Source organism: Oncorhynchus tshawytscha, linkage group LG10 (assembly GCF_018296145.1).
Source record: "Oncorhynchus tshawytscha isolate Ot180627B linkage group LG10, Otsh_v2.0, whole genome shotgun sequence".
Lineage (NCBI taxonomy): Eukaryota > Metazoa > Chordata > Actinopteri > Salmoniformes > Salmonidae > Oncorhynchus > Oncorhynchus tshawytscha.
This window is the reverse complement of record NC_056438.1, coordinates 22,542,274-22,567,507: the sequence shown is the minus strand read 5'-3', so window position 1 is coordinate 22,567,507 and position 25,234 is coordinate 22,542,274. Positions and strand designations below refer to the sequence as shown.

At 44.2% G+C, this 25,234-nt stretch overlaps 1 protein-coding gene across 3 annotated transcripts in view; it reads left to right on the top strand.

The window, feature by feature from the left end:
- The window catches only part of LOC112259966 (phospholipid-transporting ATPase ABCA1), a 247,860-nt gene that overhangs the window by 194,094 nt on the left and 28,532 nt on the right, over positions 1-25,234 (top strand). For all 3 annotated transcript variants that reach the window (XM_042328357.1, XM_024434680.2, XM_024434681.2), the window contains exons 41-47: positions 536-665; positions 2,070-2,190; positions 9,039-9,101; positions 12,228-12,334; positions 14,491-14,632; positions 15,615-15,749; positions 20,830-20,933. In XM_042328357.1, the coding sequence (XP_042184291.1) occupies positions 536-665; positions 2,070-2,190; positions 9,039-9,101; positions 12,228-12,334; positions 14,491-14,632; positions 15,615-15,749; positions 20,830-20,933 (802 nt within the window). The remainder of the gene's footprint in view (positions 1-535; positions 666-2,069; positions 2,191-9,038; positions 9,102-12,227; positions 12,335-14,490; positions 14,633-15,614; positions 15,750-20,829; positions 20,934-25,234) is intronic.

Genomic DNA, 25,234 nt, shown 5'->3' with positions numbered 1-25,234 from the left:
ACAAAATGTAGAAAACAAAAGGGAATATGTACACAGGGGAGATTTAGAGGCAGAGAGGCACATGAATGGCGGGAGCAAAGGCTTTATCTGGGGAATAGATGTGGCAGGAAATAGCCATTAGAGAATCATTTGCAGCGACAAACGTAATGAGGAAAGCAATCACAACTTAAAAGTCTGGAGAGGGCCTATTTGCTGGAGAATGAGACTGAACACTTCCGTTTCTGTCCATCATCGCTCCAGCACAGAGCGGGAGAAATAGGGAGGAGAGAGAGATAGTCAGTTGCTGTCAGCTTTAAACAAACATCTATATTAGTGAAAGGGCTCCCATTTAGAATAAAGTGCATTTGTTCAGATGTCTCCCACTGATTACGGTGGAAGGCAGTTCTGTGAGTGTCAGTCAGTGGTTCTGAGCTGCTGAGATTTAGTCCAATACCATTGAGTTCCAGTGACACCCATCCGAGGTGATTATGATACATAGCAGTTACAAACATTATGTTTCTCTTGATGAAGAACTGTGTTTTGTTGTCTCTCCCAGGGGAAGACCGTTACCAGGACCCCCTCAGCTGGGACATGGTGGGGAAGAACCTCTGTGCCATGGCCATCCAGGGGGCAGTCATGTTCACCATCACTCTCCTTATCCAGTATAAGTTCTGCTGCAAACCCAGGCAAGAGTAGAATAATATTAACTTTGGTTCGTAATTATGTATCTCCATTAATAAAATTGCATTTTATTGTGAAAATGTAAACAAATTCTCCCATTAGTGAAAAACATTTAGGATATACACTATAAATACAAAAGTATGTGGACAGCCCTTCAAGTAAATGGATTTGGCTATTTCAGCCACACCCATTGTTGACAGGTGCATAAAATTGAGCACACAGCCATGCAATCGCCACAGACAAACATTGCCAGTAGAATGGCCTCACTGAAGAGTTGAGTGAATTTCAAAGTGGCACTGTCATAGGATACCACCTTTCCAACAAGTTAGTTCGTCAAATGTCTGCCTTAACAGAGCTGTCCCAGTCAACTGTAAGTGATGTTATTGTGAAGTGGAAACGTCTAGGAGCAACAGCGGCTCAGCCGCGAAGTGGTAGGCCACACAAGCTCACAAAATGGGACCGCCGAGTGCTGAAGCGTGGAGGGTGTAAAAATTGTCTGTCCTCAGTTGCAACACTCACTACCGAGTTCCAACCTGCCTCTGGCACAAGAACTGTCAGTCAGGAGCTTCATGAAATAGGTTTCCATGGCCGAGCAGCCGGACACAAGCCAAAGATCACCATGCGCAATGCCAAGAGTCGGCTGAAGTGTTGTAAAGCTCACCGTCATTGGACTGGAGCAGTGGAAACATATTCTGATGAAGTGTGATGAATCATGCTTCAACATCTGGCAGTCAGACGGACAAATCTGGGTTTGGTGGATGCCAGGAGAACGCTACCTGCCCCAATGCATAGTGCCAACTGTAAAGTTTGATGGAGGAGGAATAATGATCTGGGGCTGTTTTTCATGGTTCGGGCTAGGCCCCTTAGTTACAGTGAAGGGAAATCTTAATGCTATGGTATACAATGACATTCTAGATGATTCTGTGCTTGATATAATTTGTGGCAACAGTTTGGGGAAAGCCCTTTCCTGTTTCAGCATGACAATTCTCCTGTGCACAAAACTAAGTCCATACAGATATAGTTTGTAGAGATCGGTGTGGAAGAACTTGACTGGCCTGCACAGAGCCCTGACCTCAACCCCATCAAACACCTTTGAGCTGAATTGGAACGCCGACTGCGAGCCAGGCCTAATTGCCCAACATAACTGTCTGACCTCACTAATACTCTTGTGGCTGAATGGAAGCAATTCCTGGCAGCAATGTTCCAACATCTAGTGGAAAGCCTTCCCAGAGGAGTGGAGGCTGTTATAGTAGCAAAGGGGGGACCAACTCCATATTAATGCCCATGATTTTGAAATGAGATGACGTGTATTAACAGGTGGTCGTCATTTGGGATTTGTATTGTTGGCTTTATGGGAATGTGGTGAGAATGTGTGGGTTAAGTGTTTTTGAATCCTTCTTTTTCACCAGACTGATTTCTGGAGAGTCATTCTCCAAGGAGGACGAAGATGTGGACGTGGCACGGGAACGTGCACGCATCCATAAAGGTGGCTCAGAGAAAGACCTGTTGAGAATCTGCGATCTTTCTAAGGTACAGTACCACCGTTTACTACTACACTTAGTGGTAGCAACGTCATGGTTATATTCATTAGTGCATGCTGTAGCGAAACATTTCCCAATGGAAAACAGAAAGTGTTTTCTTATTGGACAAGATCAGGTAGGTCCTCTCAGTTTCAGCCTTTGTGCTTCTGTTTTTTCCTAGTGAATATGATCCAGGGGTCTCAATGCTCAAGGCCTAGGGTCTGTTCAGGACATAACATTACAAAAAAAAATCTAACAAATATGATTAAGTTTCAATGTCACATGAACAGTGAAATTACTTTCATGCCAGATGTAACCCCAACAATGCAGTAATCTATAACAATGTAATACTAAAAATAACATAAGGTAGAACAAAAAGACACAAGAAATAAAAAATAAGAAATCAGAAGAACACAAGAAAGTAAGTATACTATATTTCCTGTTATGTAGCATATGACAGGTTTCTATGCTACATTTCTATCTGCAATATTCTGAAGTTCTGAACGTTTACCCCAGCTGTGTCTGTTGGTATCCTCCTCCCTTTCCTTTGATACTTGGGTGTCGTTAATCTGTCACAGTATGCTGCAGGCTGGCGAGGTGCAGCTGTAGTCACTCCACACTCCACGGACACATTGGGAGTGTGGGGAGAAGTGTGTGAAGGAAGGGAAGGGGTATGGATTTTCTGTGAGGCAACACTGATGAGATCTCTCGCTCTCTCTCTCGCCGCTAAACCCAACAACTCTCGTCCCCCCTCCCTCAAAGGTTTTTCAGCAAGTGAGCATGCGAGTGCTGCACGGCATGCCGGGTAACAGAGGCCACTTAATCACGCCCAGATTAACACCCTGGCCGAGGCCAGATGTTCTTCTCTCGAGCTCGTGGCGGCAGGAAGCGTCGCCGCGGCAAACAGCCCTTCGTCGACATCTGTCCAGACTTGACGTCTCTTCAAACCCTCTCTTGTCATCTCGCGCCATCTCACCCACTCCATCTTTCCCCCTCTCAATCTCTCACGGATACACTCACTCACACTCCGAGGTAATTAACGATCTAGCTTTGAAAAAAACAGTCGGGACTGGATGATGTATTGCCGCCCACAACAGACAAAGTAACTTCATAAGGTCTCGTCTTTCACATTCTGGAACCTGTGATAAGTTAGCTTAGAGCTACAGTTGAAGTCGGAAGTTTACATAGACTTAGGTGGGAGTCATTAAAACTCGTTTTTCAACCACTCCACAAATTTCTGTTAACAAACTATAGTTTTGGCAAGTCAGTTAGGACATCTGCTTTCTGCATGACACAAGTCATTTTTCCAACAATTGTTTACAGACAGATTATTTCACTTATATCACTGTATCACAATTCTGGTGGGTCAGAACTTTACGTACAGTAAGTTTACTGTGCCTTTTTAAACAGCTTGGAAAATTCCAGAAAATAATGTCATGGCTTTAGAAGCTTCCGATAGGCTAATTAACATCATTTGAGTCAATTGGAGGTGTACCTGTGGATGTATTTCAAGGTCTACCTTCAAACTTAGTGCTTCTTTGCTTGACATCATGGGGAAATCAAAAGAAATCAGCAAAGCCCAAAAGAATTGTAGACCTCCACAAGTCTGGTTCATCCTTGGGAGCAATTTTCAAACGCCTGAAGATACCACATTCATCTGTACAAATAATAGTACACAAGTATAAACACCATAGGACCACGCAGCCGTCATACTGCTCAGGAAGGAGACGCGTTCTGTCTCCTAGAGATGAGCGTACTTTGGTGCGAAAAGTGCAAATCAATCCCAGAACAACAGCAAAGGACCTTGTGACGATGCTGGAGGAAACAGGTACAAAAGTATCTATATCACCAGTAAAACGAGTCCTAGATTGACATAACCCGAAAGGCCACTCAGCAAGGAAGAAGCCACTGCTCCAAACTCACCATAAAAAAATCCCGACAACGATTTGCAACTGCACATGGGGACAAAGATCATACTTTTTGGAGATATGTCCTCTGGTCTGATGAAACAAAAATAGAACTGTTAGGCCATAATGACCATCGTTATGTTTGGAGGAAAAAGGGGGAGGCTTGCAAGCCGAAGAACACCATCCCAACTGTGAAGCACGGGGGTGGCAGCATCATGTTGTGGGGGTGCTTTGCTGCAGGAGGGACTGGTGCACTTCACAAAATAAATGGCATCATGAGGCAGGAAAATTATGTGGATATACTGAAGCAACATCTCAAGACATGAGTCAGGAAGTTAAAGCTTGATCACAAATGGGTCTTCCAAATGGACAATGAGCCCATGCACACTTCCAAAGTTGTGGCAAAATGCCTTAAGGACAACAAAGTCAAGGTATTGGAGTGGCCATCACAAAGCCCTGACCTCAATCCTATAGATCATCTGTGGGCAGAACTGAAAAGGCGTGTGCGAACAAGGAGGCCTACAAACCTGACTCAGTTACACCAGTTGTGTCAGGAGGAATGGGCCAAAATTCACCCAACTTATTATTGGAAGCTTGTGTAAGGGTACCCGAAATGTTTCAGTCTACTATTATTCTGACATTTTGTAACGGCTCTCTTCTATCTCGTCCTCTGACGAAGAGGTAGAACAAGGATCGGACCAAAATGCAGCGTGGTGATGATTCATGATATATTTTAATGAAGGAAAAAACAATACAAGCGGAAACTACAAAATAATGAAAAGTGAAAACCGAAACAGCCCTATCTGGTGCAAACACATAGACAGGAACAATCACCCACAAAATACACAGTAAAACCCAGGCTACCTAAATATGGTTCCCAATCAGAGACAACGAGAATCACCTGACTCTGATTGAGAACCGCCTCAGGCAGCCAAGCCTATGCTAGACACACCCCTAATCAGCCACAATCCCAATGCCTACAAAAACCCCAATACGACAACACAATAAACCCATGTCACACCCTGGCCTGAACAAATAATTAAAGAAAACACAAAATACTAAGACCAAGGTGTGACACATTTCACATTTTTTAAATAAAGTGGTGATCCTAACTGACCTTCTGACAGGGAATTTTTACTAGGATTAAATGTCAGGAATTGTGAAAAAACTGAGTTTTTATGTATTTGGCTAAGGTGTATGTAAACTTTTGACTTCAACTGTATGTACAGTACGGTTCACCTTTATGACGTCCATTGTCAAACGGGAAGTGGTGAGTGTCACAACAGCAGAGTACCGCTGTACCTTCCTATCAAGTCTCAATTATAGACCCATCCGTTTTGTTGTCATGCATCTGTTTTTGGGTTCGCTATTGTAGTACTGACAGTGAGACTGAAACATGCGGAGAACAACACAAAACCACAAAGTTCTGCAAGGTGCCTCAACATATGTTTTGATTTATATCAGTTGGAAGATACAGAGTGCTCCCATCACCTCCCACCACAACTGGTGCAATCCAGCCATAGAGCGCAGATAACGAATTGATCAATGAGTGCCCCACCTCAACCGCCGCACCGCCTTGGTCTCGTCATAAATCTGAGCATGTCTCTCAAGCGATTGACAGCCCATCAATCATCTGTCAGATGCCTCCTCCTCCTTCTCTTCCTTCACTCAGGAAGAACCATTTACCTCCCAACAACAGCTGCGGCTGCCTCATGGGTTAGTTTAACCTCTGGGTTAGCTGTTACCGCGGCGGCGTAATCGATGGGGTCCGTTATGACAGCACGTCCGCCAGTTAGCACTAACACGCCCCGTGCTGTTAACGTGACCTTCCAGTCACTCAGAAACTAGGAGAGAAACTTTCTTATGTCGCACTGCCTGTGACAGCTGTTTGATGTTATAGGAGTCATGTGAATACGGTATCCATGTTAGGACCTGAGCTCAGTGCTTGGCAGATACATACTGTAAGACTAGCAGCGTTTCGATTTTACCTTTGATATAATTACTTGTATTATTATTTCGGATGATTTATAAAGTATTTATGTGATCTGTCAGTGTTGTTTGTGTGCGAGAGGTGACCATTGTTCACACTGTTTACTGTGAAATTTCAATTACTGAAGGGTAACAGGATGTTAATACAACAACAACAACTTAGACATTTCACAAATACATTCAAGTTAGTCAGATGGTTTCAGACCTCAAAAGTAGACTAATGTCGATGTTGTGGGACGTGATTTCATCTTGACATTAGAATAATTTAGAGGTCTGAAAGGCTCTGACATACTTTCATTTGAAAGTGTAATGACCCTTTAATATCATGTGTTTCACAAAAAAGTTAAGCACTAGTTTAGCCCTTTGTGTTGTCTCCCAGCCAGGCTTGTGACCCCAGCTGTTGGGGTCAGAAAATACAGAAAATCCTTGCTCTCTCTAAACCGTGTGTGTGTGGTCCGTCGAACAGCATCAGATTTTCTCAGCTGTCTCATCTGATTAACTGCCCCCCCGCTACCACCACGGCAGCTATTATGCATAGGAACTTAGGATAGGAACTTTTACTACTTCCACCCGTGTCTACTAGTGTTGTACCAGTGCTGTGGCGCAGCACGCTAACCCCAAAGTAGCATGCAATCCAGGGGAGTAGCACTTCCAAGTCCCCAACAATAGTGCATGCCCCCAGGGCTTTTAAGCAAACATGGTGCACAATTGACACGCTATCACGGCGATGAATAAGACATTGTTGTTTGTCAGCCTTGAACTTGCTCTGGGGGGGGACTCTTGCTGTCGACGTTGCATTGTCTGCATCTCAAATGGCACCCTATTCCACGATATAGTGCAGTGCTTTTTACCAGAGCCCTTGTCAAGTAGTGCACTATAAAGGGAATAGGGTACCACTTGGAACACCTCCGTTGAAAGAGTGGTGAAGGGTTGGCTACTAGAGTGCAGTTAAAGTTGATTCTTCATCATTTACTTACAAACCAAGTGTTTCACTGCACCAAAAGGTTGTAACTTAATTTTGGCCCCATTGGCAATGCTCTGAATACACACGCTGACCAGGAAGAGAAAGACTTGCTGTAAGTAGGTGTTTCATGGCCCGATATTCACTCGATATTCAAGTACCTTCTTCCAAAGATGAATGGAATTGTAAAGAGTCGGCTCATGCACACTTTTAACATACCCTGGCCTGCCCACAGTCATATACTCATTTTAACATAGCAATGACCAGGAAGTGAACATAAAACATGCATTTACTCCTCATGTCCATTGTACTACTAACTCATAGCACCTGCATTACATGGATAGGAAAGGGCTGGTCAGAGAAAAATCCAGAGACACATAGAGCTATAAATACTATAGATAGATCCTGTAGATATAAATACTGTAGATGGATAGACATAGATGGATGGGCAGACAGACAGGCTGGCTGGCAGACAGATAGACCAGCAGAGCATTTGACGTGCGTATGGTCCCCGACTTCTTTACAACCAGAGCAGACATCAATTATCGACCATAATGATGTCATTACAGTATGCCATTATGCCCCCGTGGGTCTCTTACCTAGGGTTGTATGATTCAGACCTGAGAAGAGGTAGACAGAAATACAAATGACACAATTATCCTGGAATTCATCCCCCAAGGAGAGTAGAGCTGCGTCCGTCCTTCCTGTCGAGTGCTGAATGAGATCTCAATTGCCAGACCTGCCAAGAACCTTGTCAAGCTTCTGTTTTTTTTTTCTTACATCGAAAAATACATCTAACTTCCCTTTGAAACCACTTCAAACTCGCTCCTCGTGGTCGGCCCGAGGTGGAAATGTTGCATGACATGCTAAGTGCTTCATTTTGTTGACAATTGCTCCGTTATTTGTACACTCCCGAACCCATTTTACTAGTCTAAGTGTCGGTTTGTTTACCACTACTCGCAACAGCAGCGTCGGTGATGCCGGACTCGAGAATTTTGACTTGTTGGAGGAAGGTGAGTGAGTAGCCTGCTTGGGCTGCACCTCTGCGGCTGAGATTTGATGTTTGCTCGGGAAGCAGAAGAAAAAACTGTTCAATTCAAACACAAAATGGAGAGTTAGTTTGCATGCTAGAAGCAGTGAAGCCCAGACACATTCTAATCTGCAGTTTTTCTACAAGATCTAGGCGGGAGTCGGAATCCTACGGAGAATACCAAACTGTTGTACTCTCCGTGTAAACTGTCAATGGGTTACTGAGCCCAGTGGTAGGCTTACAGTACCATCAGGCCTCAGACTGGCCTCTGCCTGGGGGCTTCCCAATCACTAAGTCCACCCCTGACTGAGCCTCAGATGGCCCCATAGGCCCAAGTATGCAGTCTAATGTTCTTATTCCACGCCTTTATCCACTGTCTTATGTTATGTGCATTAAAGAGAAATCACGTGCACCACGTGAAAACGACGGGTTTCTATGTCTTGTAGCCCAAACGATAGAAGATAAGTGTTTCCGATGACATCACCCGGAGACACTGATGACCTCATCTGGTGTGTGTCATGTGATTTTAACCAGCTATAAGCAGCCCCATGTCTCTTTGTTCTTGAAAGCGGTAATAGGCTACGTTTGGGCTTTTTTGTGGGGAGGGGCAGGGGTAATTATATTGTTCTGAATGGCAAACCAACTTATTGCATTTGGGGCAGGCAAGAAAAAGTCAGATGGGCTGAAAGACATGATAGGTGGTGTAACACGAAATACTAGTTGATGAAGGTTATTTTTATCTGAGGTATAATGAATATTAACAGTGTGTAGTGAGTAGCAGACTCCACCTGAGGCTAGGACTGCTTCCCTAATGGCACCCTACTTATTAGTCCACTACTTGGGCTCTGGCCAAATGTACTGCACTGTATAGGGAATAGAACTCCATTGGGATCCGTGTCCAGAGATGGGAGGCCTCTCGTTCCCTCGCCTCTTACCTCCCTCTGATTAATTATGCCGTCTGTTCCTTGCAGGTGTACTCGGGGAAGAAGATTCCTGCTGTGGACAGGGTGTGTGTGGGCGTTCCAGCCGCAGAGGTGAGCCAAACACACACGCGCACACACACACACACAAACAAGTTGATACAGCCACCACTAACATTGAGTGGCTACTGCCAACACACTGTCAATGACACTGACTCTACTCCAGCCACTTTAATCATGGGAATTGATGGGAAATTATGTAAATATATCACTAGCCACTTTAAACAATGCTACCTTATATAATGTTACTTACCCTACATTGTTCATCTCATATGCATATGAAAAAATCCCTGATCCATCTCATGCTCAATACTTTCTCTCCCGTTTTCTTTCACTTTCTCTCTCGATCTCTCGCTCTCATAAACAAACACTCACATGCCAGAACGCTTTGATTTCAACACGATCTCCAATGCTGACACGTACACGCGCGGAGGGGTGTGTTCTCCTCGCCCTGTTTACCCCAAACTGAATGTAAATGCCAGCGGAATATGACTGAATCTCATAGTTTGTTTCATGCATTATTTACACCCCAGCTTCGTCTTGCCACCACACTTTCACAGGACAGGGTTGGGAAACAAGAATGGATCGATAAGGGTGGTGGTTACTGTCGGTTGGGTAAGTAGGGTTTGCTAGGTTAGGTTGGGTAGGGTGGGTAGGTAGGTTCTGTAGGTTACTGTCGGTTGGTTAAGTAGGGTTTGCTAGGTTAGGTAGGGTAGACTGGGCAGGTGCTGTAGGTTGGGTAAGTAGGGTATGCTAGGTTAGGTTGGGTAGGGTAGGTAGGCATTGTAGGTTAATGTAGGTTGGGTAAGTTGGGTATTCTAGGTTAGGTAGGGTAGGTTTGGTCAGTTAGGTTTGGTTTGATAAGTAGGTTAGGTAGGGTGGGTAGGTAGGTACTGTAGGTTAATGTAGGTTGGGTAAGTAGGGTGTGCTAACTTGGGTGGGGTGGGTAGGTTAATGTAGGTTTGGTAAGTAGACAATGCTAGGTTAGGTAGTGTAGTATGGGTAGGTACTCTAGGTTAATGTTGTTTAGGTAAGTAGACTATGCTAGTTTGGGTAGTGTGGGTAGGTAGGTTCTGTAGGTTAATATAGGTTGGGTAAGTAGGTTATGCTAGGTTTGGTAGGGTAGGGTGGGTAGATATTGTAGGTTAATGTAGGTTGGGTAAACAGGGTTTGCTAGGTTTGGTGGGGTAGGGTGGGTAGATACTGTAGGTTAATATAGGTTGGGTATGTAGGGTATGGTAGGGTAGGATGAGTAGGTTGGGTAAGTGGGGTATGCTAGGTTAGGTAGGGTAGGGTGGACAGGTACTGTAGGTTAGGTTGGGTAAGTGGGGTATGCCAGGTTAGGTAGGGTGGGTAGGTAGAGTAGGGTGGGGTGGGTAGATACTGTAGGTTAATGTAGGTTGGGTAAGTAGGGTGTGGTAGGGTAGGATGGGTAGGTACTGTAGGTTAGGTTGGGTAAGTGGGGTATGCTAGGTTAGGTAAGGTAGGGTGGGTTAGGTAGGGTGGATAGGTACTGTTTGTTAGGTTGGGTAGTTGGGGTATGCTAGGTTAGGTAGGGTGGGTAGGTACTGTCGGTTAGGTTGGGTAAGTAGGGTATGCTAGGTTAGGTAGAGTGGGTAGGTACTGTAGGTTAATGTAGGTTGGGTAAGTAGGGTGTGCTAGGTTAGGTAGGGTAGGGTGGGTTAGGTAGGGTAGGGCGGGTGGGTACTGTTAGTTAGGTTGGTTAAGTTTGGTATGCTACGGTAGGGTGGGTAGGTACTGTCGGTTAGGTTGGGTAAGTAGGGTATGCTAGGTTAGGTAGGGTAGGGTGGGTAGGTGCTGTCGGTTAGGTTGGGTAAGTAGGTTAGGTAGGGTAGGGTGGGTGGGTGGGTGGGTGGGTGGGTGGGTGGGTGTGGTTTGGGTGGGTAGGTTAGGTACTGTGGTTTGGGTGGGTAGGTTAGGTATGGTCGGTAGGGTGACCTGACCAGGAGAGAGAGGAAGAGCTCTGTCAGAGAGCGAAGATAGCTCTGTCAGTGAGAAAAGAAGAGAGCTCTGTCAGTGAAAAAAGAAGAGAGCTCTGTCAGTGAGAAAAGAAGAGAGCTCTGTCAGTGAGAAAAGAAGAGAGCTCTGTCAGTGAGAAAAGAAGAATAGAGCTCTGTCAGTGAGAAAAGAAGAGAGCTCTGTCAGTGAGAAAAGTAGAAGAGAGCTCTGTCCGAGAGAGAAGAAGAAGAGGGCTCTGTCAGAGAAGAAGAAGAAGAGGGCTCTGTCAGAGAAGGAAAAGAAGAGGGCTCTGTCAGAGAAGGAAAAGAAGAGGGCTCTGTCAGAGAAGGAAAAGAAGAGGGCTCTGTCAGAGAAGGAAAAGAAGAGGGCTCTGCCAGAGAGAGATGAAGAAGAGGGCTCTGTCAGAGAAGGAAAAGAAGAGGGCTCTGTCAGAGAAGGAAAAGAAGAGGGCTCTGTCAGAGAAGGAAAAGAAGAGGGCTCTGTCAGAGAGAGAAGAAGAAGAAGTCTCTGTCAGAGAGAGAAGAAGAGGAAGAAGTGTTATGATAAGTGGTTAGGGAAAGAAGGGGGAATGGTGTTCAGAATGCTCTGGTGTGTTTGTATGTGGGGGGGTGGCTGTAGGGGGGTTGAGGTGAGTGGTGTGTTTTGCATCTTAATGTGTTTGTGTGTGTGTCGCGTGTGGTCAGTTGAATGTATGAGTGGTATTCCTAATGTAAGACACTCAATGTTGACACTGAACGGCCATATGTAATTGTGTACATAAATTCCTGTCAATTTGTTTTGTTTCATTGTGTGGATAACTCAGATAATATTGACACGGTGATGCAGGCACTGCCTCTTACGACACACAGTTCCTACAGCACAAACAATACGATTATATTAAGTAAATCAACAGGCCAGTACCAAAAGTGCTATTCCAATCATGTATGTTGAATGACTGAATCCATTTATTGGATCTGTCAGGAAATGATTCACACTACATTATCAACAACCAATACCTTTACCTCAAAGGGTTACGGTAGAGTAGAGCATCTTATTCTTTGAATCATCTTCGTCCAATGGTTTTTGTTACATAATGAGATGCTCTATTGGAAGTCTGGGATCTCTTCCTCCAATGTTTGTTGTTGATGAGAGCTCCACTCTCTGTGTGTCTGTGTGTGTGTGTGTGTGTGTGTGTGTGTGTGTGTGTGTGTGTGTGTGTAGTGCTTTGGACTTTGGGGGATTAACGGGGCAGGAAAAACCACCACCTTCAAGATGCTGACGGGGGACATCTCCATCTCCGGAGGGGAGGCCTTCCTAAACGGATACAGGTGAGGAGGAGCCACTGGCTGATAGCACACACACACCCACACACAAATTGAGCGCCTTTTACATTTTTAACAATGCAGATGCCTCCATATAGCTCCACATTGACATGATTGGTTGACGGGAGGTGGGGGCGGGAGGTCCTGTATAGACATGACTTCCTTCACATCAGCTCTGTGCTGTTCTGCCAAGTGCAAGAAGCATGAATGCCCGGACTTCTGCAGGGGCCGTATCACCGTAAATGCTCTACGGCCACTGCAGATGTCGGAATGACCATGCAGCGCATTTATGGGATAGAGCTAAGGGAGTTTTGTTAACTTTCCTAGTTTCCATTGGCTGGCCCATTCCAAATGGCACCCTATTCCGATATAGTGCACTACTTTTGAACAGGACCCATAGGGCTCTCGTCAAAATGAGTGCACTATGCAGTAAATAGGCTGCCATTTGGGACACAGTCCTACTCTTTCTCAGCAACTTTTGCTCTCACTCACTTTGGGTTTTGCTCTCTCCCTCTTCCTCTCTCTCCCTCTGGACGTCTCGACCTCTCTTGTACATTCTGTTTTCTCGTCCGTTTCAACTCCAGTCCTCTCATGTCCTTGTTCATTTTTTCAACGTGCTGTCTCGCACATTCCCCATTCTCTCTCTTCCACTCTCCATCTCTCACATATTTCATTCTGTTGCACACCCTCTCTCTTTCCCTCTCCCTCACTCCCACTCTTGTTTTCTGTCCCTCCTGCCACACACAGAGACTCAGACGCACACACACACAGAGGCTCAGGGGCACACATACACTGTATATACACACACACACATACACACACACACACACACACACACACACACACACAAATAAACAAAAAAAATGCCTTGTACACTCAAAAAGGGGCGTGTTCTTTCATATTTAGAGCAAAAGAACATCTCCCTCTTCTCCGTATGAAGTAATCATCTCTATGGAAACGATGTAAGGCAATCGGTGGATGGATACTAGTTCACTGCGGTCTCCACTGGTTTGCGTCACCAGTTGTGTTGCCATAGTTATTCATTTATAAAAACGGATCATTTCCTTTGTGTTCAACAAAGAGATGGCGCAAAACACGCCAACGTTAATGTTGATTAATGTTGCCAGCGGTGATCTCTTGGACCTTCAGGGAAAGAAAAACAGAAGTACGACCACCCTCTGTTTTCGCCTCATTACGTTCCTGGTAGGATGAGAGAGTGACTCTTTAAGCAGTGTGGAACAACAAATAGAGGGAAAACCTCATTTTCTCTCCAAATAAAAGAGTTTCCGTTGAACCCTCAAATCTTACATTTGTTGATTGTCTGTTTCCACTTGTAAAGCCCGCAGCAAATAACCTCCACCCCGTGAGCGATTACTTCCTACCGGCCCACTGCAGAGCTTAGTACAGCATTTTTTTCAGTCCCTCCCTCCTCCAACCGATATCCAAATTGTCATGCTCCAGCTATAGTTTTACATATTGTGTGAGGCAGATTAACGAAAACCTGTTTTTCGACAGGAAGCATTCCTTTGCAATATGTAAGTTTAGCTGCCTTTTTTCTTCTTCTTTGAGACTACAGATGACGAGCAACGATATGCCCCAAAGCACTGTTCATTTTCCATTACATATATTGTTTGTCGAAAAAAGTCACCTGGGCCCAAGCATACATAATACAAATTAAACTTCTGTGTTGTTCCTCATGTTTGGCTCCAGACAACGTGTGGAAAGCGGAGAGTTTTCTTAACCAAGTGGTGATATTTATTCTGGTAATGGATCAACGTGTTCCGTGAGGTCCTTTTCTTTTCACGCAGCCTCTGTGAGATACACTATACAGAGCACTTGTCATACACACTGTACGTCTTTGACCTCCAGAAAACCAAATTGATTTCCAAAATGTAAATGTAGTATAATGGTAATATTTTCTCTCTGAAAACGACAGTATTACCAAAGTGTTGAGTTTTTGAAAAGATTATTTGAATCGGTGGATGTAAGACGGTACCTACTGTATAGGGATGATGGTGACGACACAGTTGGATCACTCATCTTCATTATCATTATCTTCATCATGAAAATGGTGTTATTGTTGATAATGTCGATGATGCTGTCGAGTTATCCTAATCATTACCGTATGTGTCTGAGTATATGTTCCATGATGCTCCTCTCAGCGTACGGACAGAGATGAGGGACGTTCACCAGAACATGGGCTACTGCCCGCAGTTTGACGCCCTCAACGACCTTCTCACCGGACGAGAGCACCTGGAGTTCTACGCCAGACTACGAGGCGTACCGGAGAAAGAAGTCCCCATGGTAACATTTCCCCTTGTCTGACCTGAATGATGTAATTTCCTGTTCTTGTACCAGGCAACACCATTTGATTCCTAAGGTATACAGTTGTCATGATGACGGACGAGAACAAAGAACTTCATATCCTTTCAGACATTTCTTCCCCCCCATACAATACCTGCACTTCCAACCGTAAAAGAAAGTGCAGACATAGACAGCACACTGCGCTTGGTCAAAGTGATGAATAACTTCTGAAGTCGATGACCTATGTAATACATAAGGTTCTGGTTAGAGGAGCTGGCCACGGGTAATTCCTTTACATTATTCACCAGCATGCCTAGCAGTGGGGCCGCCTCACCATGGGCCCCCAGTTTCTCCACAGCCCCCTCAGCAACAATAAGATCAAAAGAAAGTTGGCTGGTCAACTTGCCAGTGGCCTCAGCCTCAGGCCCAGGCGCCCAGGCCTTTGATCTCACACTACTAGGCCAAGGGACCCAGTTTCTCTGGTCTCTGTTCCGTTGGGTCTGCTGAGTTTTGCTTTGTGGTGGCCATTTTGGCTCCAGGGAGAGCCCCGGGGAGCTGGTGTCATTTCCACATCATTAGTCCACCAACATGTCAATATAGGGAGTAAATGAATGTCTGGATGGTTGGAATGAAAACATGCCCGCATACAATACATTTGGTTGGGGGTACCTGAGGATAGGGATTGGAGAATCGCTAGGGGGATGAATACTGGATAAGTTCCTGCTGGCTAGTACTATTTCTTAGCTTGTGATGTGGCCCAGAAACCCACAGTGCAGCATATCAGCCTTGAAAAAGGTCCTGTGGCGATGCCAACCATCATGCATATGTCTCATGCCAGGGGAAAGGAAGAGAGGGAGGGTGAGAGCGCAGAATGCCAGCATTAGACAGCCCAAACCAAAGTGGATTGTTGTGCTACTGTCACAGAAATACAATTTGTAATTATATATTTAAATGTTTTCTCGTGTTGTGTTTTTGTTATTAGGTGGCAGAGTGGGGCATCCAGAAGCTAGGCCTGGTCAAATACTCCAACAAGTCAGCCGGTACCTACAGTGGAGGGAACAAACGCAAGCTCTCCACCGCCATGGCTTTGATTGGCTGTCCTCCTGTGGTCTTCCTGGTAAGATGACAGCCTTATTATTGCCTTATGACAATGTTATGAACACCTTTTGAGATCATTGATATAACACTATTGATATGGGTCTATGATAAACGCCTACTAGCTGTATTTACACTTTATTAAGATATTTTACAGATCACATCCAATATTATGGTTCAATTTATATTGCCGAAGTTCTGTCCTGAGCAGTGATTAAGCTTTCAGTGAGGGCAGAAAAAAGTATTCAACATTTTCTTCATCTTTTTTTCGGGGTGCAAGAATATCACTTTTGATATAAATCCAAAATGCTTTAGCCAACTAACACTAGATTGGATTCCACTTTGGTTCCTTGTACAGCGAAGAGGAGAGAGAACCAATTAGAGGATGTATGCCTGCTTGACAACATAACAAATCCTGGATTCAACTTAGAAATTGTTAATGAATTTCCTTGGGGATTATAAGTCAATTACTAGTAGAGGGAAAAAAAGGGGCTGTATTTCAGTCGCATCGCCATCCGGTCACGTTATAATTAATTTTTCAGAGTCCACCTAATCTCGTTTGGAAATTTAAAGTGTACGTAACGCTGTTTGCAGGAATTAAAGCCTTATACTGGGATTGGTTTGAACAGGGAGAGTCGGTGGCTATATGCTAGCTAAGCGTTTCTCACGGAAAGAAAATGGCATCTTAATCAAAGTGTGTTCCTTAATTAACTGACTTTGTAAAGCAGGCTGGCCATGGAGAGGGTTGAAAAAGTATTATAATGGCACAGCCTCATTAGGAGGGACCAACTTTGGGACCTGCCAAGTCACTTCAAAATCTTACTGATTCCATGAAAATACGATCACTAAAATATTGCACCCACACGCCTGATTAGGCAAATGTAATGTTTACTATTATACCACTAAAGTATTAAGTAATTCATTCATCCATCCATCCATCCTACCCACCCATTAATTAATTCATGAATTCAGCAAGACAGTCAGTCATGACATAGGAAATCCTTCAGATCCCTTGTAATGCTGTTTAATGTTACATGTGCAGTACCAGTCAAACGTTTGGACACACCTTCTCATTCCAGGGTTTTTCTTTGTTTGTATGATTTTCTACATTGTAGAATAATAGTGAAGACATCAAAACTATGAAAAATGAAATGTATTTATATAGCCCTTCTTACATCAGCTGATGTCTCAAAGTGCTGTACAGAAACCCAGCCTAAAACCCCAAACAGCAAGCAATGCAGGTGTAGAAGCACGGTGGCTAGGAAAAATGTCAAATGTTCATAAATGACCAGCATGGACAAATAATAATAATCACAGTAGTTGTCGAGGGTGCAGCAAGTCAGCACCTCAGGAATAAATGTAAGTTGGCTTTTCATAGCCGATCATTAAGAGTAGCTCTACCACTCCTGCTGTCTCTAGAGAGTTGAAAACAGCATGTCTGGGACAGGTAGCACGTCCGGTGAACAGGTCAGGGTTCCATAGCCGCAGGCAGAACAGTTGAAACTGGAGCAGCAGCACAGCCAGGTGGACTGGGGACAGCAAGGAGTCATCATGCTAGGTAGTCCTGAGGCATGGTCCTAGGGCTCTGGTCCTCCGAGAGAGAGAAAGAAAGAGAGAATTAGAGAGAGCATACTTAAATTCACACAGGACACCGGATAAGACAGGAGAAGTACTCCAGATATAACAGACTGACCCTAGCCCCCCGACACAAACTACTGCAGCATAAATACTGGAGGCTGAGACAGGAGGGGTCAGGAGACACTGTGGCCCCATCCGATGATACCCCCGGACAGGGCCAAACAGGCATGATATAACCCCACCCACTTTGCCAAAGCACAGCCCCCACACCACTGGAGGGATATCTTCAACCACCAACATACCATCCAGAGACAAGGCCGAGTATAGCCCACAAAGATCTCCGCCACGGCAAACCCAAGGGGGAGCGCAAACCCAGACGGGAAGATCACGTCAGTGACTCAACCCACTCAAGTGACGCACCCCTCCTAGGGACGGCATGGAAGAGCACCAGTAAGCCAGTGACTCAGTCCCTGTAATAGGGTTAGAGGCAGAGAATCCCAGTGGAGAGAGGGGAACCGGCCAGGCAGAGACAGCAAGGGCGGTTCGTTGCTCCAGAGCCTTTCCGTTCACCTTCACACTCCTGGGCTTGACTACACTCAAATATATGACCCAGTGTAGAGGCGAGTCTTCAGTAAAGACTTAAAGGTTGAGACCGAGTCTGCGTCTCTCACATGGGTAGGCAGACCATTCCATAAAAATGGAGCTCTATAGGAGATAGCCCTGCCTCCAGCTGTTTGCTTAGAAATTCTAGGGACAATTAGGAGGCCTGTGTCTTGTGACCATAGCGTACGTGTAGGTATATACGGCATGACCAAATCAGAAAGCTAGGTAGGAGCAAGCCCATGTAATGCTTTGTTGGTTAGCAGTAAAACCTTGAAATCAGCCCTTGCCTTAACATGAAGCCAGTGTAGGGAGGCTAGCACTGGAGTAGTATGATCACATCTTTTGGTTCTAGTCAGGATTCTAGCAGCCGTATTTAGCAAATAACACATATGGAATCATGTAGTAAACCAAAAAAGTGTTAAATAAATCAAAGATATTTTATATTCTTTGAAGTAGCCACCCTTTGACTGGATGACAGCTTTGCACACTCTTCCCATACTTTCAACCAGTTTCAAGAGGAATGCTTTTCCAACAGTCTTGAAGGAGTTCCCACATATGCTGAGCTCTTGTTGGCTGCTCTTCCTTCACTCTGCATTCCAACTCATCCCAAATCATCTCAATTGGGTTGAGGTCAGGGGATTGTGGAGGCCAGGTCATCTGATGCAGCACTCCTTTACTCTCCTTCTTAGTCAAATAGCCCTTACACAACCTGGAGGTGTGTTTTGGGTCATTGTCCTGTTGAAAAACAAATGAGCACAAACCTGATCGGATGGCGTATCTCTGCAGAATGCTGTAGTAGCCATGCTGGTTAAGTGTGCCTTGAATTCTAAATAAATCCCAGACAGTGTCACCAGCAAGCACCCCACACCATTACACCTCCTCCTCCATGCTTCACGGTGGGAACTACACTTGTGGAGATCATCTGTTCACCTACTCTGCATCTCACAAGACACAGCGGTTGGAACAAACATCTCAAATTTGGACCAAAGGACAGATTCCCGCCAGTCTAATGATCACTGCTTGTGTTTCTTGGCCTAAGCAAATCTCTTATTATTCTGTCCTTTAGTAGTGGTTTCTTTGCAGTAATTCGACCACGAAGGTCTGATTCATACAGTCTCCTCTGAACAGTTGATGTTGAGATGTCTGTTATTTGAACTCTGAGAAGTATTTATTTGAGCTGCAATCTGAGGCTGGTAACGCTAATGAACTCCTCTGCAGCAGAGGTAACTCTGCATCTTACTTTCCTGTGGCTGTCTTCATGAGAGCCAGTTTCATCATAGCGCTTAATGGTTTTTGAGACTGCACTTAAAACCCTATTAAAGTTCTTGAAATGTTCAGTATTGACTGACCTTCATGTCTTAAAGTAATGATGCACTGTTGTTTCTCTTTGCTTATTTGAGCTGTTCTTGCCATAATATGGACTTTGCTCTATTTGGTAAAAGACCATCTTCTGTATACCACCCCTACCTTGTCACAACACAACTGATTGGCTCAAACGCATTAAGAGGAAAGAAATTCCACAAATTAACTTTTAACAAGGCACACCTCTTAATTGAAATGCATTCCAGTTGACTACCTCATGAAGCTGGTTGAGAGAATGCCAAGAGTGTGCAAAGCTGTCATCAAGGCGAAGAGTGGCTACTTTGAAGAATAAAAAAAAATGTTGATTTGTTTAACACTTTTTTGGTTACTACATGATTCCATATGTGTTATTTCACAGTTGTGATGTTTTCACTATTATTCTGCAATGTCGAAAATAGTACAAATAAAGAAAAACCCTTGAATGCGTAGGTGTGTCCAAACTTTTGACTGGTACTGTATGTACATCATGTAGCTTACCTACCTACACAAGATCCTCTATTTCATATTCCAACACAGTGCAGAAGCTAGTTTTCATTCAGACAGATAGTTCACTTGCAGTTGTTTGGTAAACCTGGCTCGTAACTTTGAGACAGATGGATAATGTAGTGTTAGCGTGAGTTTCCATTTGTGTGGCAGGTAGAACACTGAGTCTTGCTTGGTTGCCTTAAGGCACCGCCATGTCGGCTTTGCACAGGGACACCGTCAGCATGGTGATGGAGATCCCTGGTGGGATTTGGGGGATTCTGGCAGTGTAGGAGCGAAGCTGGAGCACAGGCAATGGACTGAGTCCTGTCTCTCTCTAATCGTCCATGGACAGACTAGCCCGGGGAGAGAGAAAGGGAATGGGGAATGAGAAAGTGTGTGCGCCCGCGCATATTGCATTCACAATGTCTGTAAGAGAGAAGTCCCCTGGGAATTTGTTTGGCTGGGTCTGAAAGTGCCTGATGCCCTCGGCTCTCCCCATGTAGCCTCCCCAATTCCAAAGCTCCTCTACACTGCTTTGATTCCACTGGTTAGTGTTGGTAGCAGAAGCCTTTGAAACATTAAGTGTGCTTTCATGTCTAAATGTAGTCCTCTTCCAACTGGAAGGGGCATATCAGTCTAGTGTCAGCAGCATAATGCTGTGAGATGTCAAAGTTTGGGGCTACAGGGATATGAGACCTTAGGAACACATTCTGAGGGTTAAAGGCCCAATCTGTAACTTCAACAGCCTACCATGCCATTAAGAATCAATTTTATATTATTAATCACTATTGACTAAAATAAAATATTACAGATTTAGCATTTAAAGAGATAATTCACTCAAAATAAATATTTGAATATTTTGGGGGATTGTACTAATGGACTAATGAACAAAATACCCAAATACATTTTTTTTTAATGGACAATCCTTTTAAGCTTAGATCATCTGTCTATGGATCTGGAACATTTAATTAAGATTGAGATCATTTGAATGGAGATTAAGAGTAGAGATGTGAAATGATGTTATAACATTGGGATAACATAAAACATAATGGAGGTCAAACGTTGAGGGAACGCTTTTTGTCCCGTTACTGTAGGATGAGCCAACAACAGGGATGGACCCCAAAGCCAGACGCTTCCTGTGGGACTGCATCCTGAGTGTCATCAAAGAGGGACGCTCAGTCATCCTAACATCACACAGGTATGTTCTCTTACTGTTTTAAGGCACCTCTCAAGTTAGATTTGGGAGTGTGACTCTAATTTGCGACTTCCTGTAAGTTGGTCCTTTAAGCTCTTGGAGCTGAGTTCAGAGTTAATATGTGCAAATGTATGTATACACAATTATAGTGAATGGGCCAGGTGGAGTGGATAATGGTGCAATTACCAATATGACACACTGTAACTCGAACTAAGAAATCCAGGAACTAAAAACAAACAACGAGATGGATAGTACTTCACTACACTCATGTTTATTCATGACTCCATTGTGTTCTCTCTCCAAACTGCAATATTGTTTTTAAATCTTTAACTTCTTATGGAAGCGGGTGATAGGAAAAACGTTGTACAGTTTAGTTCGTGAATCCATTATCACCATTCCATATTGTGTTATTTTTCTGAGAACAAAGCACATTTGTTGTATTAGTGATAGCTGGTACACAGCTCAGTTGCGTCCAATCGTCCATATTGCAACCAGGTGCTTTTGTTGGTCAAGCGGCGCATTTGCCAGGTTTTACATGATCATAATACTAATTGCTCCATCCCTCAGCAAAGCTATACAAAGCCTCCGCCTCAGCAAGAAATGAACCGGGCTGCATCCAGAATGGCAGCTGAAACACAAAACAAAAATGTACAGATGTTCGACTCCGCTCCCCCTAATTAACCTAGGGCTGTCAAAGGAGATGTCCTAAAATGATCACCAGAGCCCGGGAGCCAACCATCCTGCTCTCTGGACCTGAACCAGGCATGAAAAATTAGACCCTCATCGCATGCCCCCCACTCCCCTCCCCCCACGCCTCCGAACGAACAGCGTGAAGCGAATCCCAGCTAAAATAATTATTCAGCTGAAAGTTGTCCATTTGCTGCAGTATTTACCACAAAGCTGGAATGTGGATGCGGCATGCATATTTCAAAGACAGGCCTTGTTTTTTCTTCAAAGAAGGAAATAGACAGTACTTGAACATTGGTCATGAATTTTACGGGCAGTGTATTCCAATAAGATCTTTCTTACTGTGTGGAATAGAGTCGACTTTATTCTGATAACTTTCATGGAAATATATACAATATGGCCTTGATTTGGAAGTTAGCATTCTCAAACACACTTTCCCACGGATGACTCAGTTGTTTGGAGTGTTCTTAGGCATTGCTATGAGCCTACAGGAACAGTATGTGTGACCCACCACCTGGATTCGGTCCTACATAGCAACATTATACCGGTGTTTTTTATCTTGGATAAAAGTAGAGACTCAGAGATGGTACACTGCATTTGAGGAACAATAAGACATTGAAAGCTGATAAACTCGTAACCCCACTTTTGAGGAAATGGCCCTTGAATGTTTTGGTACCTACTGGAGAGCTCTTCTTTGTCTACACCCATTCAGCATCGTTCACACCCTCTTAAGCTTTAGCCCCACCCATCTCTTTAAGGATTCACATGAGGCCATGTGCTGAACAGAGTGAGTAGTGTAGTAAACAAACAAAGATTTCAAGACTAAAAGTGGTAAAACTAGTAGCCTACAATTATGAAAAACTCCTGGTAAAAATACACTTTATCTAGTCTTTGGCCTATATCTTAATCTGACATGTTGTTCTTCACATTGCCGCTTCTGGTAAACACACACTATTATCAAATACATTCTAAGTTGATTTGTCACATGCACAGGATGCAGAAGGTTTTGACGGCATAATGAAATTATTACTTGCATATTATAGTAGCAACATCAACAACTGTGTCCAGATATAAACATGTTCTAATTATTAGACGATGCTTACCCAGACACACTTGTCTAAATTGATAAGTTATGTGAAAAAAATATTAGAAACACCCCCCAGCCACATCTATCTAAGTGGATGGGTCACTATTGTCTAGACATACACATAATACTTTAGATGGCCGTAATCACCCCCAGACACACCTGGCTAATTTGATAGTTCATGTAATCAACTGGAGAAGTGGAGTCTTTTCTTTAGACATGTAGCTAGGTAGCAAAAACATTGAACTGGCATGATCCCAACTCATACTACTACCAATACAGTACTACCAATACAAATGGATTGTCAAATCAAATCAAATCAAATCAAATTTTATTTGTCACATACACATGGTTAGCAGATGTTAATGCGAGTGTAGCGAAATGCTTGTGCTTCTAGTTCCGACAATGCAGTAATAACGAACAAGTAATCTAACTAACAATTCCAAAGAAAAACTACTGTCTTATACACAGTGTAAGGGGATAAAGAATATGTACATAAGGATATATGAATGAGTGATGGTACAGAGCAGCATAGGCAAGATACAGTAGATGATATCGAGTACAGTATATACATATGAGATGAGTATGTAAACCAAGTGGCATAGTTAAAGTGGCTAGTGATACATGTATTACATAAGGATGCAGTCGATGATATAGAGTACAGTATCTACGTATGCATATGAGATGAATAATGTAGGGTAAGTAACATTATATAAGGTAGCATTGTTTAAAGTGGCTAGTGATATATTTACATCATTTCCCATCAATTCCCATGATTAAAGTGGCTGGAGTAGAGTCAGTGTCATTGACAGTGTGTTGGCAGTAGCCACTCAATGTTAGTGGTGGCTGTTTAACAGTCTGATGGCCTTGAGATAGAAGCTGTTTTTCAGTCTCTCGGTCCCAGCTTTGATGCACCTGTACTGACCTCGCCTTCTGGATGACAGCGGGGTGAACAGGCAGTGGCTCGGGTGGTTGATGTCCTTGATGATCTTTATGGCCTTCCTGTAGCATCGGGTGGTGTAGGTGTCCTGGAGGGCAGGTAGTTTGCCCCCGGTGATGCGTTGTGCAGACCTCACTACCCGCTGGAGAGCCTTACGGTTGAGGGCGGTGCAGTTGCCATACCAGGCGGTGATACAGCCCGCCAGGATGCTCTCGATTGTGCATCTGTAGAAGTTTGTGAGTGCTTTTGGTGACAAGCCGAATTTCTTCAGCCTCCTGAGGTTGAAGAGGCGCTGCTGCGCCTTCCTCACGATGCTGTCTGTGTGAGTGGACCAATTCAGTTTGTCTGTGATGTGTATGCCGAGGAACTTAAAACTTGCTACCCTCTCCACTACTGTTCCATCGATGTGGATGGGGGTGTTCCCTCTGCTGTTTCCTGAAGTCCACAATCATCTCCTTAGTTTTGTTGACGTTGAGTGTGAGGTTATTTTCCTGACACCACACTCCGAGGGCCCTCACCTCCTCCCTGTAGGCCGTCTCGTCGTTGTTGGTAATCAAGCCTACCACTGTTGTGTCGTCCGCAAACTTGATGATTGAGTTGGAGGCGTGCGTGGCCACGCAGTCGTGGGTGAACAGGGAGTACAGGAGAGGGCTCAGAACGCACCCTTGTGGGGCCCCAGTGTTGAGGATCAGCGGGGAGGAGATGTTGTTGCCTACCCTCACCACCTGGGGGCGGCCCGTCAGGAAGTCCAGTACCCAGTTGCACAGGGCGGGGTCGAGACCCAGGGTCTCGAGCTTGATGACGAGCTTGGAGGGTACTATGGTGTTGAATGCCGAGCTGTAGTCGATGAACAGCATTCTCACATAGGTAGTCATAGCTATAGTATGAGTCTGTAGGTAGCTAGAGCTAACCAATTAGGTTCAATGGTAGCTAGCTAACATTAGGCTATAAATAGCAATGCAAATTGTTTTCTGATTTGAATAAAATTACTACACAGATCATACACAATGATAGCTAGTGAGCCAGCAACAGTACACTTTAACTTGCAATGAAAACAACGTTCTGACAAAATTAGAAACCTATAGTATCTGAATATGTAGCTAGACTCTTACCCGTATACATGGATGAAAGCTTCATGGCAGTCTGGGAACCATTTAACTCCATTTTGGTTTGTAGCTGCATCTCGTTTGGCCAGCGTTGTGTCAAGTCACTCCAGTTCACACTGACCGTGGCGTGTGCAGAAAGTAGCCCACTGCAACTTTTTCCAATTGATCTGTCGAGAACGCCTGCTAAATTCAGGGCATCAAAGATGTTGAGAAAAGTTGCAAACTTTTGTAGTTCTCAATGGCTAAATCAGCAGTAGAAAGGGTTATCAACACATACTGAGAGCAGCTCACGTTATAGACAGAAGTATGCGACATGGCAGACCAATCCAAACTCATCTCCTGGCATGTCCAGCCTATCCAATATCTCAGCCAATCGTGGCTAGCAGGAAGGTTCCTCCTTTTCCTGGCTAAACCAACTAGGCTTGTAATTTAACAATTGTATTAGTATTTACAGATGGAATACAAGTTTGTTCTTAAGGCACATGAA